The sequence below is a fragment of the Kogia breviceps genome, chromosome 3, assembly GCF_026419965.1.
Source record: "Kogia breviceps isolate mKogBre1 chromosome 3, mKogBre1 haplotype 1, whole genome shotgun sequence".
In the NCBI taxonomy this organism is placed as follows: Eukaryota; Metazoa; Chordata; class Mammalia; order Artiodactyla; family Physeteridae; genus Kogia; species Kogia breviceps.
The window spans coordinates 133,756,089-133,774,402 of record NC_081312.1 but is presented as its reverse complement, the minus strand read 5'-3'; the positions used below and the strand labels follow the sequence as shown (position 1 = coordinate 133,774,402).

The 18,314-nt window shown below is 37.0% G+C and overlaps 1 protein-coding gene across 4 annotated transcripts in view; it reads left to right on the top strand.

Annotated features, from left to right (window-relative positions):
• The window catches only part of PIAS1 (protein inhibitor of activated STAT 1), a 121,678-nt gene that overhangs the window by 64,723 nt on the left and 38,641 nt on the right, over window positions 1–18,314 (top strand). For all 4 annotated transcript variants that reach the window (XM_059058570.2, XM_059058567.2, XM_059058569.2 and 1 more), the window contains exons 3-6: window positions 10,488–10,572; window positions 10,828–10,875; window positions 14,117–14,207; window positions 14,862–14,996. In XM_059058570.2, coding sequence (XP_058914553.1) covers window positions 10,488–10,572; window positions 10,828–10,875; window positions 14,117–14,207; window positions 14,862–14,996 — 359 coding nt within the window. The remainder of the gene's footprint in view (window positions 1–10,487; window positions 10,573–10,827; window positions 10,876–14,116; window positions 14,208–14,861; window positions 14,997–18,314) is intronic.

The following is an 18,314-nucleotide window of genomic DNA, read 5'->3' as shown; positions in this document are numbered from 1 at the left end:
CTCGCCTGCTGCTCACTTCCTGCTGTGCAGCCCAGTTCCTAACAGGCCACAGACTAGTACTGGTCTGGGGGTTGGAGACCCCGGCTGTACAGTACTGTATAGAGTACCATAGTACAGTTTCTTTATTTCAAGCCCAGGATGTCTGGAAACAAGCATACACGTAGCGGTGGTGTAGCTGGTACTGCTAAGAAGTGCCAAGTGATAATGATGGAAACAGAAGTGAAAATTGAGAGAGTGGAGCAAGGCGAAAAGATGGTAGATATCGCTCATTCTTATAACATGAATCGTTCAACCATTGGCATGATTCTAAAGAACAAGGACAAGATCATGGAACGTGTAAAGTCTGCTGTGCCAATGAAGTGCACAATATCAATAATATCAAAGAAGCATGGAAAAGTGATAGAGGAGATGGAGAAACTTCTCAGTGTATGGATGCAGTATCAGCATCAAGTCCCACTCGGTTTAATGCTGATTGAAGAGAAAGCTAAAAGCCTTTATAAAGACTTGAAGAAACACGGTGAAGAATCAGACTGTGCATCTTTTAATGCCAGCCTTGGCTGGTTTCATCAGTTCAAGGCTAGAGCCAACCTTCACAATGTAAAAGTAAGTGTCAAGGCAGCAAGTGCAGATACAGTAGCTACCTGGGAATTTCCTGAAATGCTTCAAGAATTATTGATGAAGGCGAGTATTTACCTGAGAAGGTTTTTAAAATGTGGATGAGACAGGACTATACTGGAAGAGGATGCCAGACCAAAGTTACATCAGTAAGGAGGAAATGTTGATGCCAGGCTATAAAGCAGCAAAGGATAGGCTAACTCTGTTGTTTGGTGGCAATGATTCTGGTGATATGAAGCTGAAGTCTCTCTTAGCTTATCATTGAGAGAACGCAAGAGCCCTTAAAGACATAGCCAAGGGCTCTCTTCCTATTGTGTGGAAGAGTAACCCCAAAGCCTGGGTTACACAGGCCATTTTCCAGGACTGGTTTTTCCACCACTTTATCCCAGAGGTAGAGAAATATTGCTTGGAGAAGGACATCCTATTCCAACATTCTTTTGCTGCTTGACAGTGCTCCGGGACACCTGCCATTCATAGATGACTTTCATCCCAACGTTAGAGTAGTGCATCTGCCACCGAATACTATGTTGCTCGTCCAACCTATGGACCAGGGAGTTATAGCGACTTTCAAGAAATATTATTTACATCACACTTTTCATCAGGCAGTAAAGGTGAGTGACAAATCAGGAACAACCTTGTGACAATTTTGGAAAGACTATAGCATCTACAAGGCCATAAAAAACATTGACTTTGCTTGCCATGAGGTTACAGCCATCACCATGAATGGGGTTTGGAAGAACCTTTGCCCACAGTTTGTTCACAATTTTTGTGGATTTGAGGTGGATGAGGAGTCCAAAGAGGTCTTCAGCAACTTAGTGACCCTCAGTGAGAAGCTGGAGCTAGATCTGCAAGGGGACTATAGTGACTTTCCTTTACTACTTTTGCAAAGTCTGTATTCCTTGTCTGTGGTCTGTGAAGTTTTTCTTCCATTGTCTCTTCATTCAGCCTGTGATCTGATGAAGATTTCTCCAAACATCCAATCACTCCTCACCCTGCCCCCCCAAAAGTGTGTACCTCTCTTTATATCTTGTGATAGATGACAGGCTACAGTTCCTACAGCTACAGTGGGGCTGAGGAATAGGGGATAATTCCTAGATCACTCACACAGCTCTCTCAACAGATTCAGCAGTCTCTTTCTTCATCAAGCATTCCCCTAGTTGCTGTGTGTCTGATCAGGTTCAGAGTTCTGAAATCATTGATTCTGATTTTTTTTCCCCAGCTTAATGGTTGTTTGGGAGGAGGAACTAACTCCTGGAGCTTTCTATTCTACCATTTTCTCTGATGTCACCTATGATCTACTTTGTGTTAATTTTTGCGTATGGTGTACTATATAACTCAAAGCACTTTTCCCCCACTGCATATGGGTATCCAGTTGTTCTGGCACCATTCATTGAAAAGACTGTTCTTTTTCAACTATATTGCCTTTTCACCTTTGTCAAAAATCAGTTGTTCATATATATGTGGATATATTTCAAGATTCTCTGATCTGCCCCATAGATCTACTTTTTAAATCTAGACACCAACATCACACTGTCTTAATTACTGTAGCTTTATAATAAGTTTCAAAATCAAGTGGTATTGGCCCTCTAGCTTTGTTCTTCTTTTTCAAAGTTGCTTTAGCTCTTCTAGGTCCTTCGCATTTCCACATGAAATTTAGAAGAACCTTATCAATTTCTTAAAAAAACAAAGTAGCTAGGATTTTTATTGGATTACATTGAATCTGTAGATCAGTTTGGAAACAACTGATATCTTAACCACATTGAGTCATCTGATCCATGAACACTGTGTCTATCTCTTCATTTATTTGGGTCCTTAATTTCTCTGAGCAATATTTGGCATTGTTCAATGCACAGGTCTAGCTCCTCTTCTGTCAGTTTTATGCCTAAGTATTTCATTTTGAGGGGATGCTACTATAAATGTGTTTTAAAATTTTCAATTTCTTATTGTTTACTGCTAATTTATAGAAATAGCACAGATTTGTGTATATCATTGTTACCTGATTAAACTCACTTATTCTAATATCTTTTGGTAGATTCTGTCAGATTTTCTACATAGACCATCATGTTGTCTGTGAATAGATGGTTTTAGTTATTTTTCAACTCTGATGTTTTTTCTTTCTTTTTCTTGCCTTATTGCATTGGCAAGAATCTCCAGTACATTGCTGAATAGAAATGATGAGTGGATGTCACTGCCTTGTTTCTAATTCTTTAGTCTCTCATTTTTAATTGTAATTTTTTTTTGTTTTTTTGTTTTTATTTATTTATTTTGGCACGTGGGATCTTTGTTGCAGCATGTGGGACCCTATATTACAGCGAGCAGGCTTCTCTAGTTGTGGTTCCAGAGTGTGCGGGCTCAGTGGTTGTGGAACACAGGCTTAGCTGCCCTGCGGCATGTGGGATCCTAGTTCTCTGACCAGGGATCAAAACCACGTCTCCCGTATTGGAAGGCAGATTCTTAACCACTGGACCACCAGGGAAGTCCCTAAGTATAATGTTGGCTGTAAATTTTTCATAGAAATCCTTTATTGGTCGAGGAAGTTCACTTCTATTCCTGGTTTGCTGAGAGTTTATTTTTTTTTAAATCAGGAATGGAGGGCTTCCCTGGTGGCGCAGTGGTTAAGAATCCGCCTGCCAATGCAGGGCACACAGTTTCAAGCCCTGGTCCAGGAAGATCCCATATGCCACGGAGCAACTAAGCCCGTGCACCACAACTACTGAGCCTGTGCTCTAGAGCCCACGTGCCACAGCTACTGAAGCCTGTGCACCTAGAGCCTGTGCTCTGCAGCAAGAGAAGCCACCGCAGTGAGAAGCCTGTGCACCTCAACAAAGAGTAGCCCCCACTCGCCTCAACTAGAGAAAGCCCGCGCACAGCAACGAAGACCTAACGCAGCCAAAAATAAATAAAATAAATAAATATTAAAAAGAAAAATCAGGAATGGACTATTATTATTATATTTTTCTGCGGTACACGGGCCTCTCACTGTTGTGGCCTCTCCCGTCACGGAGCACAGGCTCCGGACGCGCAGGCTCAGCAGCCATGGCCCACGGGCCAAGCCGCTCCATGGCATGCGGGATCCTCCCGGACCGGGGCATGAACCCACGTCCCCCGCATCGGCAGGCGGATTCCCAACCACTGCGCCACCAGGGAAGCCCCCTGGATGTTAAATTTTTGTCACATGCTTCTTCTGCATCTATTGAAATGACATGTTGTTTCTTTCTAGTGACTTGAATGTTGAAACAACCCTGCATTCTTGGGATAAATCTCTCTTGGTTATGATGTATTATCCCTTTTTTTATATGGTTGGATTTGATTTGTTAAAGTTCTGTTAAGAATGTTTGTATTTATGTTCATGAGAGGTAACAGTTGGTAATTTTAATGTCTTTGTCTTGTTTTGGTACTGGAGTAATACTCTCATAAAATGAGTTTCAAAATATTCTCTTTTTAATTTGGGGGCAAGTGTTTGTTTAGAATTAGTATTACTCTTTGCTTAAATGTTTGATAGAATTCTTCAGTTTTTTTAAACAACTTATGAAGAATTGGTACTATTTCTTTCTTAAATATTTGGTAGAATTCCACAGAGAAAACATCTGGGTCTAGACTTTTCTTTCAGGAAGGATATTTAACTACAAATTCAAACTTTAAACTAGATATAGAGCTATTCAGGTTATCCATTTGGTAGTTTTTGTTTTTCAAGAAATTTGTTTTTGCTAAGTTGTCAGTTTTTGGCGGAAAGATGTTCATGATATTCTCCTATATACTTCTATTGTCTATAGAATTTGTAGTGATGTTACCTCTTATTCCTTATTCTTATTTTTCTTTTCTTCTTTTCCTTAGTAGTCTTGCTAGAGGTTTATCAATTTTATTGATCTTCAAAAAGAAACTAGCTTCTGGTGTTGATTTTTCTCTATTTTTTTGGTTATAGAGTATTCCATTATATGAATGTTGAGTCAGTCATTCTCCTGTTGTTGATATTTTGCATAAGAATAATCTTAATGGGAACTGTGTGACTAATTTATATGATGAAAATGACAAAACCTTAAGGATATTAATAAATGGACACAGATACAGTACTCCAGGATGGGAAGATTAAAGATGTAAAGATATATAAAGATGTCAGCTCTCAAAATAATTCATGGGTTTATTGTAATTCTACTCAAAATACCATTGAGCTTTGAGAATCGTGGCAAAAGGATTCAGAAGTTTATCTAGATGATAAAACATTTGAGTTGATGTTAAAGTTCTGAAAAAAGAAGAATGGATGGAGAGAAACCTGATAGACTAAAACATAGTGAAACTATAACAATTAAAAAACAGAGTGCCAGCACCAGCATAAAAAAGACCAATGAGAAAATAGCCAGGGAATGGAACATGTTGCATATAAGGATTTAATATATGATAAAGGAAGCACACATATCCATAGGGAAGAAGGATTATTTAACAAATGGTGTTAGTATAACTAAGCAATTTGGAGAAACAAAAATTTATATTTTTTAAAAATATCACATACTAAAGTTCCAGATGGATTGATAATTACATAGAAACAACAAGCCAAAGAATTGAATTGTGTACTGATTGAACCTAAGAAGGGGAACAACACGAATTTACAAGGAGGTGGTTGACAGATTAGACTACATAAAACTTAACTTTTGTATCATCCCAAAATGTAGCCAAAATGAAAAAACATAACAGACTGGGGGAAATATTTGCAGGAGATTTCCAAAGGGTTAATACTTTTTATATATGAAACTCTTATGCAGATATAAAAATGGGCATAGACGAGATTAGACAACTAAATAGGAAGTTAAAAACAAGAAAAAAATTCTTAATACAAATTAAACTACTACCAGATCCACCCATTAAAGTAGCTGCAACTCTGCAGGCCAGAGTAGGATGCATTTAATAGATGCACAAATTGCTAACGGTCTTATAGTGTTACAAGCATTTGCAAACCACTGTTGTGATATGTCAAGATTCATTTAAAAAAATCTCCATACTTTTTGACCCAGAAAACCCACATCTGGGAATTGATCCAAAGAAAATAATAGCTACCCCCCCCGCCCCCGTTCCAAAAAACAAACATATAAGCCCTGTATACAGTCATTTCAAATAATGAAAAATTAGAGAAACCTAAATGGTTTATCAAGGGAGCAATTAAAATTTTCATATACCCCACAGATAGAATACAATGCAATAATTAAAATATGGTAATAGAGATTGTAATTGAAAATGTGATAAGAGTAATTTTTTTAAAGCGAGTTTTTAAATTGTATGTGTAATTTGATTGGAAAGAAATATGTAAAAATGACAAGCAGTTATGATGAGGGTATATTGGGTAATTCTTTTCCTGTTTTCTATGATTCAGTATAATGCTAGGCTGCATTAATAAAAGTACAGCATACTTAGATCAGGGGAGCTAATAGACCTATTATGTTTTGAGCATGAGCTTTGGAAATGTGTAGATCTGACTTCCGGTTCGGGTTCTACTTACCTAGTATGAGGCCTTGACAGTTGCATAGCTACTTTGAACCTCAATTTCTAAATCTGAAAAGAGAGTAGATTTCTTTATGATTGTTGTATGGATTAACAGTAGTAGATGGTAGTTGTTGATAAAAATATTGTTCTTGTCATTATCACATCGGAATAATAAGTCAGCTTACAAGCAATCATAAATTTCAATGGCAAACAACTAAGATTTATTTTTCACTTAAATTACTTATTATCTGTGGATTGGTTGTGGCTCTGCTCTATGTTCTCTCCACTCTAGAATCAAGGCAGATTGGAAAGAAAAAGATGTTGAAACCCAAGGATAGTTCTTAAAGGTCTCCTCCACAGTGGTACACTTCTACTCATATTTCATTGACCAAGGCATCGGTGGCACTGGGTCATATTCCTCCTGTGGGGAATGGGCCAATACAGAGGGGCAGCAAATATTTTGGAGAAATAGTATGCTATGACAGAGTGTGTTCAATTCTGGCTGTCACTTGAAAAGTGTGATAGACTGGGATATGTCCAGAGGAGAAAGATCAGAATGGTGAGTAATTCTGAAGTCTTACCTGAAGTACAGTGGCAAGAGTCGATGGAGAGAGAGGGGGCACATTAATACTGTCTAAAATATTTGAAGAATGGCTATGACTGGATATGCTGCTATATGACATCAGTGGGTGGGAGTTACAGCATTATATATTTTGATTCAGTGTAAGGGCATAAGGAGGAAGGGAGACAGAAAAGGAAATTGGTGCTTGTTTTAAATACCTTACCTCATTTAAATTTAAAATAATCCTATGAGGGTTTTTGTGTTCGTGTATGTTTATGTTTAAATATTGAAGAAAACAGATTCAGAGTGGATAAGTACCTAAGGTCACATGGCAAATAAGTGGTAAAACCAGTTTGGAATCCAGGTGTATGTGATCTCATCTCTTTCCACTAAACTTTGCTACTCTGTTGGGCTGCAAGCTTTCTTACAATTACACTGTTTATCACCAGTCATCATCTGCTTGACAAGGTGATGGCTTCTCTTCCCCCATCTCTAAAAGGGTTCAAACAAAGTATAAATGGAAGAATTGAAAGGAAGGTTGAACTCTAGATCAGTGGTCTGCAAGCTCATTTGATTATTTGTACCTTTCAGCAAATAATCTAGCATATACCATGTATATGTTATATATGTTAAACAATTATATTGATATTGTGTATGCTATAAAACACACCAAAAATAGAAGTTAAAAAAGTTAACATTTGACATAAAATTTTAGATATTTTCGTGAATTAGATTTTTTTTTAAATAAATTATTTAATGTTTGGCTGCATTGGGTCTTCATTGCTGCGCATGGGCTTTCTCTAGTTGCGGTGAGCCAGGGGCTACTCTTCGTTGCGGTGCGCGGGCTTCTCATTGCAGTGGCTTCTCTTGTTGCAGAGCACAGGCTCTAGGTGTGCGGGCTTCAGAAGTTGTGGCATGCAGGCTCAGTAGTTGTGGCTCGCGGGCTCCAGAGTGCAGGCTCACTAGTTTTGGCGCACGGGCTTAGTTGCTCCGCGGCATGTGGTATCTTTTGGGACCAGGGCTTGAACCCGTGTCCGCTGCATTGGCAGGCGGATTCTTAACCACTGTGCCACCAGGGAAGTCCCTGTGAATTAGATTTTATGGAAAATCTCAACTTTAGAAACTTCTATTTAACAAGTAGATATTTTTTCCTTTAACCCTATGGATTGTCTTGTGTACCCACTGAGATGCATACCCCTAACATTGGAGGTCATTGTTTTGGATGATTTGTAAGACTCATTTTTCAGTATGAAGATTTCATGATTCTGTTTGGTCTGAACTTTCCTGAAAGGGATAATGATAGCTTAATTAACTTTTAGAAAAGTTTTAAAATAGTCTTATCTAAGACCAAAACTATAAATTCACTGGCATTCATAGCAAAATTAAACCTGAAAATCAAATAGTACAAAAGATGCTTTTCCAGGTAAACAGTAATAACCCCATGAGCATTTATATATATGAGGATGTAAAAAGGGGTTACTATTAAGAAATAAACCTGATTTCTATGTGTGGCTCAAGAAACAGCCTTGTTATTTTAGTCGTATCTTCTCTATCTGAATCTGCGTGTGTGTGTGCCCAAAACTTACTGTACTCATGTATTCTAAAACAAATGTGAAATTTTGCCCAGAGAATAATATTAATTTTGGTACTTGGGAAATTATTTAATAGCACTGTTTTAGAATGGAGCCAGAGATCTAAATCAGGATAAGCCTACTGGACTAAAATCTTCATAGAGACATATTCTCTAAGAAGCAAAAGAAGTTACTTTCATTGCCTGACAGAGGAAACTGTTTGCTTTTCTACATTCTGGTCCTTGGTTATCTATCTGCCTTTTGCCACGTTGATATTTCATGATTAAGATAAATTTCTGGTTAGTAACTGTTTCTTGGGGATAGAGTTTTTAAGAAAAAACCTTCCCAGATCACAGAAAGCAGAAAAGCAAATGTAGACTTTAAAAGATACTCCTATGTTGACATGAAATTGTAGATCAACAGTATTCTTTTGCATTTCTTTCTCATAGTGATACATTTTTACAGCTTTTTGACATTTGTGTTTGGTGGTAATTTTGGAGGAAGTGTTGCTTGCAGGCAAATCATCCAAAACAATGACCTCCGATGTTGGGGGTATGCATCTCAGTGGGTACACAAGACAATCCATAGGGATAAAGGAAAAAATATCTACCTGTAAAACAGAAGTTTCTAAAGTTGAGATTTTCCATAAAATCTAATTCACAAAAATATCTAAAATTTTATGTCAAATGTTAACTTTTTTAACTTCTATTTTTGGTGTTTTATAGCACATACAATATCAATATAATAGTTTAACATACATAATATATACATGGTATATGCTAAATTATTTTGCTGAAAGGTACAATAATCAAATGAGCTTGCAGACCATTGATCTAGATAGAGTTCAACCTTCCTTTCACTTCTTCCATTTATACTTCGTTTGAACCCTTTTAGAGATGGGTTCAGCTCCTTTTTCTGCACCAGTTTAAGTAGCCCACAGGCCAGGAGTTCCTTGGTAATAACTTTCAGTGATCCATTTGTTCTAGAAAATTATCCTGGAAAAGGACAGTTTAGAGCTTCCCTGGTGGCACAGTGGTTGAGAGTCCGCCTGCCGATGCAGGGGACAGGGGTTCGTGCCCCGGTCCGGAAGGATCCCACATGCCGCGGAGCGGCTAGGCCCGTGAGCCATGGCCGCTGAGCCTGCGAGGCCGCAGCGTGCTCCGCAACAGGAGAGGCCACGGCAGTGAGAGGCCCGCGTACCGGGGTGGGGGGGGGGGGAGAAAGAAAAGGACAGTTTAAATAATTAAGTTTGGTATTTCTTATTTTTTAGTCTTTTGTTCATTCAGCAAACAGTCATTCAGTGCTTCTTTGTGCCAAGCTCTGAGGAAATATTAGTGAACAAGAGGGATATTGACCACTGATTTTAAAAATAGACATAACGTGTATTAAAAGCCAATAGAAATATTGTTGCTTACGGCAGTGCCCTGTAGGAATCCCTGGTCTTCACTGACCTGTGCTTTCCTGCCTGTTCTCTTGCTCTTTTCTCTCTCCCAACCTCCACTTCCCTCTCTTCCTTCTCTCTATTCCCTTCCTTCCCTTTTTGTAACTCCTTACCTCCTTTGAGATAGTGACCACAGGCACATTTTGATGTCAGTTCGTCTAAGCATAGGAGAAACTATATATGATATTTATTGTATAAAACTTGGGATGGTATAGTTAGATGGGAGATGATAAAATTCTTAATTTGCCTTCAAGTCCAACTGTCATCTCACCTGTGCAGATCTCAAAGTGTATGTATATGTTTGTTACTTAGCTCAGAAGCCATGTATCTTTAAATGGGTTTATATTATTTTAAATAAAATTAATATCAGCATGTTTTTATACAACTGTGCTTTTTAGATGCAGACATCTATATGATTAGATATTTGGCACATACCTTATTTTTCAGTGTATTAACTGAGTTATCTAAACTCTAGAATCCGTCCTAGTTAATTAAAGGTGTGTGAATGGTTGGTTTTTTTGGTTTTTTTTGTTTCCTGTACGCGGGCCTCTCACTGCTGTGGCCTCTCCCGTTGTGGAGCACAGGCTCTGGACGCGCAGGCTCAGCGGCCATGGCTCACGGGCCCAGCCGCTCCGCGGCATGTGGGATCTTCCCGGACCAGGGCATGAACCCGTGTCCCCTGCATCGGCAGGCGGACTCTAAACCACTGCGCCACCAAGGAAGCCCGAATGGTTGGGTTTTTTTGTTTTGTTTTGTTTTGTTTGCTGTTGTGTTCTATATTGATGAATTTGAAGGTAATTAAAAATATAATTCTTTTCTTCTTTAGCATCAGACAACAGTCAGCGCTTTCGAGAAACCTGTTTTGCATTTGCATTGACACCACAACAAGTGCAGCAAATCAGTAGTTCCATGTAAGTTGTCTTTGAGTGTAACTTGGAGCTTGACCTCCAGTTTTGTCTATAATAAGTGACTTTTTAAAACAGTGTATTGGATGAGTATTATTGTCATGCAAATATTAATATTGAAAATACTATTATAGTGTTAGTTACCCTAATTGTTAATATTTCTGATAAATTTGAAATACTTTCTGGAATAACAGTGTCTTTGAATCAGCTTTCCTCTGTATATCTTTAAAGTAATTGTAGTTCTTACTCTGTCTTTTCTAGGGATATTTCTGGGACCAAATGTGACTTCACAGTGCAGGTCCAGTTAAGGTACAGTGTTGCTACAGTATATATCCAAAGTTTAAAAGTTAGTATTTCTTAAAGATTTTAAAAATCTACCTGATTTTCAGTAAGTATATTGAAAGTATTGGGTTTAGATGTTTGGGTGAGGGAAAACCTTTTCCTGTTATGATACATCCTAATTACTGTCAAAGTTAGATTTTAATGTAGCAAGTCATGTGCCATATATTTAACCATATTTCTCTATTTTGGTTGCCCTTGGTTGGTTGAGAAGCTCCAGCTAATGATATGTTTAAATATGGTGGTTAGCTCTTTAGAAGTACCAAGTTTTATGAAAGCAAAGACCTTATCTTCATGAGTGGCAAACTATTGTAGATAAAGAACTAATACTTAGGTTAAGTCTACAGTGTCTCATGGACTAACAAGAACCAAAATAGTCTAATTTGTTTTGTCCTGTATTTTTAAACCACTAGTTTAAATACTCTCTAATTTAGATTCCATGTGAGACATCTCTTGATAGATTTGTAAAGATGAAATTTTACAATTTGGAAAACGAAAATTTTCCAACATGCTACTGCCCATATTCAGTTTCTTTTCTTAGACCATTTCTTCTAAGAATATCTAAGACATCTTTTATGTTAATATGTCTCTCTCTTGTTGCTTACATAAACCATCTTATGCTGTTCTTTTTACTCAGTGACTATCCTTGTGTAAACCTAAGTGCTCCACATTGTTCTTGTTGCAATAAAGATAGAACAGGAAATACAAGACAGTTGTTTTCCTCAACAAGCTGTTTTCCCTATAAAGTGGGAAGGATAAGTCAAACAGATAGCCCAGTCTCAATAATCAGATACTAAGTTGTATGTACAGATTATAAATACACTAGGAGATCAGAAAAGAGATGAAAGCACCAGCTCAGTGCTTCATGGAATAATGTGAAAAACTCTGATCTAGGTTTAAAAATAGTGTGATGAAAACTGAGAAAGCAGAGGAGAGGTTGAGGTCTTGGTTTTGGAAGGCACTGACAAAGGTGTTTCTGTGTAAAAAGTACTTTTTCCTCTGTCAGGGACAGACTATGATAATGACTGAATAAATTAAAGGACTAAAATATGGTGCCTTCATAATTAATTATATATTGCTGTAATATTTTTTACTTCCCTGCCTCAGTAGTTTACATTTTGTTCATACTGATATGTGACTTTGTCCTTTAAAACAGTGGTTTTCAGACTGTTGCTTGGAGCCACTGTTTGGGGGCTACCCTCTGGCTACCATTCCACCTTCTCTCCCACAATTTCCCCACCTGACACACACATATACACACACTCTGAACCAAAGTAATGTGGCTTTGATCCGTTCTACATGTTTGACTTCTGGGTTAGTTTTCATTTGAAGAGAGTATCCCAAGACTAAAATAAAGTTTGAAAACCATAGCTCTAAAACAAAAGATGTAGTTACTATCCTTAGTATTAAAGTACGCATGCATTTTTTAAAGCAGCAAGAGGTATGGTTCACATTCCAAAAGAAGGTTTTCTTTCTAAGATCAATTCAGAGATTCTAAGGGGATCTTGACGGTTAAAAATGGCATAGCCATCAAATTTATCTCCAGAATTTGATGAAAAAAGAACCATTTTGTATTATATTTGGTAATTTTTAGGTGGTTCTTTATATTTTACTAAACTGTTTTCATCCCCATCCTCCTCACTCTGTACAGCAATCCCAGTTAAGTTGGGAGCGTATACCTTCCACTATCCTAATTATAAGTCTTCAGCTAAAACATGAAAACAATTTGGTCAGAATTAGGATCAATATTTTCTCTATTAGATTCCTAATCTGTTTTCCTTTATCTGTTTCCCCTCCCCACCGCCATGAACTCCTATATAGAAACTTTCTGCTCTTGCTCCCCATTTTTAAAATCTTTTTTTCTCTTTGGTTTGTAAGGGTGATTTAGATTTTCACTTTTTACTTAATTGAATAGGAGTCAACTTGTCATATAAATTATTGCTTTTCTGTAGCTTCAGGCAGCCAGGTTCATGTTTCTAATTTATCTCTGCCTTGGAGTAATTGATTTAAAACTTTATGGCATCCTCTTACTGTTGCAAAGTAAAGAACTGGTCTGTAATAGAAGCTTCTGCTGGGGTTAGAGATGATCTTGTGGGCTTTGACATCTGTTTGCTAAGTATATTTTGAGAAAATCTTTGTAGATTAGTAATTCTCAACCTTTATATGGATCTCTAACCCCTTTGAGAATCTAATGGAAGCAATAGATTGTCCCTGCTTAAAGATGACCATATATTTATATGTACCCATAAAATTTTACATAGAAAATTGTCCCATTTTGTGGACACTCCCTCACACAGATTGCATGGCAGGCAGATCAAGATGTTGAGAGAAGATGTTTGTGCATGATGAATATTTCACAGAATTCAGAGATAGCATTCTTCTTAACATGTAACTCAAAGGTGCTGTGAACATTCTGTAAAGTGGAATGAGCCTCAGCTCTATACTGGGAATAAGGAAGTATAATAATCAAGAATAGTTGTCTTAAATAGCATATTGATAATTTATTTCTTGATCTATGTAAGAATGGAGTGAGAATGTACAAATTATGTAGTTGTCCTTGGTTTTCCCAAAAGATAACGCATTTAACTTAGAAATAAATGTTTTCATGAGTTTCTAAAATAGTATTCTAAACACATGTGGGTATAATACAATTAATGTTATTATTCAGCATCTTCACTTTTCAGGGAATAATGGAGTACCTGGGCTTGGTGGACAGAACTTGATCCCAGGGATGGACTTCTAGCATTCTCAGTAAAGTCTGCTGAGAACCAAAAAAATGTTTCACAGACAGATAAATTTGGGAACTACTATATATTTATATTTCCCTCTTAAAAAGTTACAGTTATTGTTAGCCTAGCTCTGAGAAATTCTATATGGAGGAAACTTAATTTAATTTTTTGATTCAAAATATCTTAAATTTATTCAACCACAGAGCACTTCCCCACCTCCTCCCCCAAAAAACATGCTTGAACAAATGACTGGAAATATTATGAAGACAACTGCAGGTTGGTAGTTGTGACCACTGAAACTCTACATTGACAGAATTATTTATTTTGAACCTATTTCAATACATTTATTCATGTATTCAGGTTTAGTAGTTTTTTGCTGTTGTTATTAAATTTGACCATCTTTTAGATTAACTATGGAACAAAAATATTAATGTGGTGTCATCCTTTAATAAAGGTAATTAAACTTGTCCTTTATTGTTTAGGTTTTGTTTATCAGAAACCAGTTGTCCACAAGAAGATCACTTCCCACCCAATCTTTGTGTGAAAGTGAATACAAAACCTTGCAGCCTTCCAGTAAGTCCCGAAAGCTATTTTTTAAAAAGTGCATTGCCAACATAGCTAGCAAATAAGTCATCACAGCTGTTGTTAATCATATTTTTTCATTAAGAAAACATCTTTATTTTGGATATATATTCATGTGACTGAGTGAAGCACTTGTACCAACTATGTACAATTAACAGCTGTGACATTAGCTATGGAGACATAGTCTAGGAGTTGGGTGTGGTAGCTTTAGTGTTTTACTGAATTTGGGGAAGACGAGATTGTTTCAACAAAACCTCAGATGTATTCGTGTGAGTCTAGAAGCTTGTGGTTGAATAGAGATTTGAAGAATGCTGTGCCTTTAACAGAGGAGTGGGGGCTGCTATTGTTCACCTTTAAAATAGTCCTTATATACTTATCCAAGCTCTTTATGAATTCAACCTGATTCTTAAATTTTAGAGATTTTTAAGTTCTGCGAGCAATATTTTTCTCAGGCTTACTCTGAGACTGTATGGTTGTTTAGAGAAACATACAGGAAACTCTTACAAACATTTGCTTCTCTACTTTTAAATGAAAATACTCATATTTTCTCATATGTAGTTTGTAGGGTTTTTTTTTTTTTTAAGGAATGGAAGTTAAAATGATTGTGGAAGTAGTAAGTAGAAATAAATTAAATTTCATCCTTAGGGTTATCTTCCACCTACTAAAAATGGTGTGGAACCAAAGCGACCCAGCCGACCAATTAATATCACCTCACTTGTCCGATTGTCCACAACTGTACCAAACACCATTGTTGTTTCATGGACTGCAGAAATTGGAAGAGTAAGTAAATTTTTGTTTCTACCAGATTTTTGTATTATAAGGAATGGTTAATCTCCATGGCTACCTGAGCTTATATGTAAATAAAATGAGTTGCAGAAGGATTTATTTTTGTCTCAAGGAATTTTCAACATGTTCCCATTAAAAAAAATGGGATCTTGCCATACCCAGTGTTTTATAACCTGATAACTTTCACTGAGTAATTTTCATAAACATCTTCCTATGTCATTTCATGTTCATCTGCATGATTTTAAATGGCTACATCATATTCCAATATGATGTTCCCGTTGTTGAACATTTATTTGGTTGATTCATTACTATTTCAAAGAACATTTTGAAGACCATCCTAGTAGCTCTAACTTTGCATACATACATGGTAATTTCCTTAGAGTAAATTCCCAGAAGTGGAATTGCTGAGTCAAAGAGCATCAGAATTTAAAGAAATTTTGTGTACATTGACAGATTGCCTTACCAAAAGATGTTGTACAGATTTATTCTCTGACTTTGTGTTTATTCATGTGCCTGTCGACGGACAACATTGAGTTTTATTTTCTTTAAGATTTCTACTAATTTTAATAGGTAAATAGTGGTACCACATTGTTTTAGTTAGTACTTCTCTTATTATTATTGAGGTTGGACATATTTTGTTTGTGATTATGCACATTTAAAAGTCATATCAATATCTATTTCTGTATTGCTGTTTTTATTGTTTATGAGTTCTTTATATATTGATTTAACCCTCTTTTACATGTGGCAAATGTTTGTTTCTAGTTTATTGCCCTTTATTTTTATTTAATGTGTAGAAGATTTAAATTATTACGGGGCCAAATCTTAACCAGTTTTGTTTTTCTTTTTTTCTTTTTAAATTTATTTTTTATTGAGTATAGTTGAATCACAGTGTTGTGTTAATTACTGCGATACACCAAAGTGACTCAGTTATACATATATATATATACATATATATATACATTGTTTTTCATATTCTTTTCCATTATGGTTTATCACAGGATATTGAATATAGTTCCCTGTACGATACAGTAGGACCTTGTTGTTTATTCATCCTATATATACCAGTTTACATTTTGCTAATTCCAAATTCCCACTCCTACCCTCTTCCATTGCCCTCCCCCTTGGCAACCACCAGTCTGTTCTCTACGTACCTGATTCTGTTTCTATTTCATAGATAGGTTCATTTGTGTCGTATATTAGATTCTACATATAAGTGATGTCATATGGCATTTGTCTTTCTCTTTCTGACATACTTCACTTAGTATGGTAATCTCTAGTTGCACAGTTTTGTTTCTTTATAGTCTTTCCAGTCAGCATCCATCAAGTTTAGTCTGTCTGCCCTTCCCAATCTTATATAAATATTTGTTTATATTTTTTTCTTGACTTTTGAGGTTTCTAGTTTTACCTTTAAATATTTAATCCATTGTGAATTTATGTGTAGTGTGAAATAAAAATGTAATTTTTTAAATAGCCAGTTCTAATACCATTAACTAAATAAATGCTAATTCTGAAGCCACCATTATTATATATTTGCTTTGATTTATCCTCTGTGTGTTCTGAACTTTTCTGTATTGTTTCTTAGCCTAGCATTCTTTTTCCGGCACAATTTCAGAATATTTTTGATTATTACAGTTTTATGATATGAGCTCATGTCTATTCACTAATTCATTTGAAATTTATAGAATGTGTACTATATCCCATGCACTCTGCTGAAAATTGGCAGTACCATAGTGAGAAAATAAAGTCCTGATTCTTTTGGAGCCTAGGATCTAGGGGACAGGTAGTCACACACGAAAATGTGAACTGTATTATAAGTAATATAAAGAAGAGGTGTGTGGTGATTTTAAAGTATATTAAAGTCCACTTTGCACTAGAGAGAGATCGGGCAGGGCTTCCCTGAGGAAGTAATGACTGAGCTAAGAGCTGAGAGAAGGGTAGAAGGAATCAGGTGAAAGGTTCAGAGAAAACAACATTCAGAGTAGTCCACTGGCAGGTGTGAGCCTAGTTCTTCTTAAGAAACTGAAAGGGAGCAGGAATTGCTAGATTACATAGAATGGGGAAGAACAGGATACAAGATGAAGCTAGAGAGGTAAAAAAGGACCAAAGCACGTGGGGCCTTTGAGGTAATGTTAATGTTAATGATATTCTCTTTTTAAGCAGAAAGTTTACAGGGCCATATTTCTGTTTAGAAAAGGCCACTCTTCAGAGTGGTGAACAGCTTGAATGGAGACCATAGTCATGCATAGAGGATACCTCTTACTATTGCTGAAGTGTTAGTGAGAGAAATAGTATATTAGTCTAGAGTGGTAGCACTGGGGATGGAGATAAATAGGTGGATCTGTAGGACTAAGTGATAGATTAGAAATAGGGGCTAAGAGAAAGGGAGAGGTCAAGGATGACTCCTTGGTTTCTGGCTTGAGTGACAAGGTAAATGGTAATATTACTGAGATAGAGGAAACACTGAAAAAGGACTGAATATAGGTGCGTTTTGTTTTGCTGTGCTTTGCTTTGAAGGAAGGCGTATTGGAGGACTACATGGAGACAATCATGAGTTCAGTTTTGAAGCTTTTGAGTTCAAGATGCCTTTGAGACGTTCTGAAGAGGCAATTGGGCATATAGGCTCAGAGGATACGTTTGGGCTAGGGAAGAAAATGAGTCATCTGCATATTGGTGGTTACTGGAGCCATAAAAGCAGGCTGACATTGTTTAGGGGAAATGTAACAAGTAAAAAGAAGAGAGTGTTGAAGACTTACCATTCTTGAGGAACTATAACTTTTAATACTGGATAGAAGAGAATGAACCTGCAGAGGACATGGGGAAATAGTACCAGAGATGTGGGGCAGAACTGGGGGTAGGTATGAGAAGCCAAGGGAAGTGTTTCAAAAAAGAAGGACAGGGACTTCCCTGGTGGCGCAGTGGTTAAGAATTTACCTGCCAATGCAGGGAACACGGGATCGAGCCCTGGTCCAGGAAGATCCCACATGCCGCGGGGCAACTGGGCCCGTGCGCCACAATTCCGGAGCCTGTGCTCTAGAGCCCGCAAGCCACAACTGCTGAGGCCCTCACGCCTAGAGCCCGTGCTCCGCAACAAGAGAAGCCACTGCAATGAGAAGCGCACGCACCGCAACAAAGAGTAGCCCCCACTCAACTAGAGAAAGCCTGCACGCAGCAACGAAGACCCAATGCAGCCAAAAATAATAAGTAGATAAAATAAAATAAAATTTATTTTTAAAAAAAGGAAATGGTAAGCGTATTGAACAGATCTTGAGAAGTCAAGTGTGTTGAAATCTAAAAAAATACTTTTTGTATTAG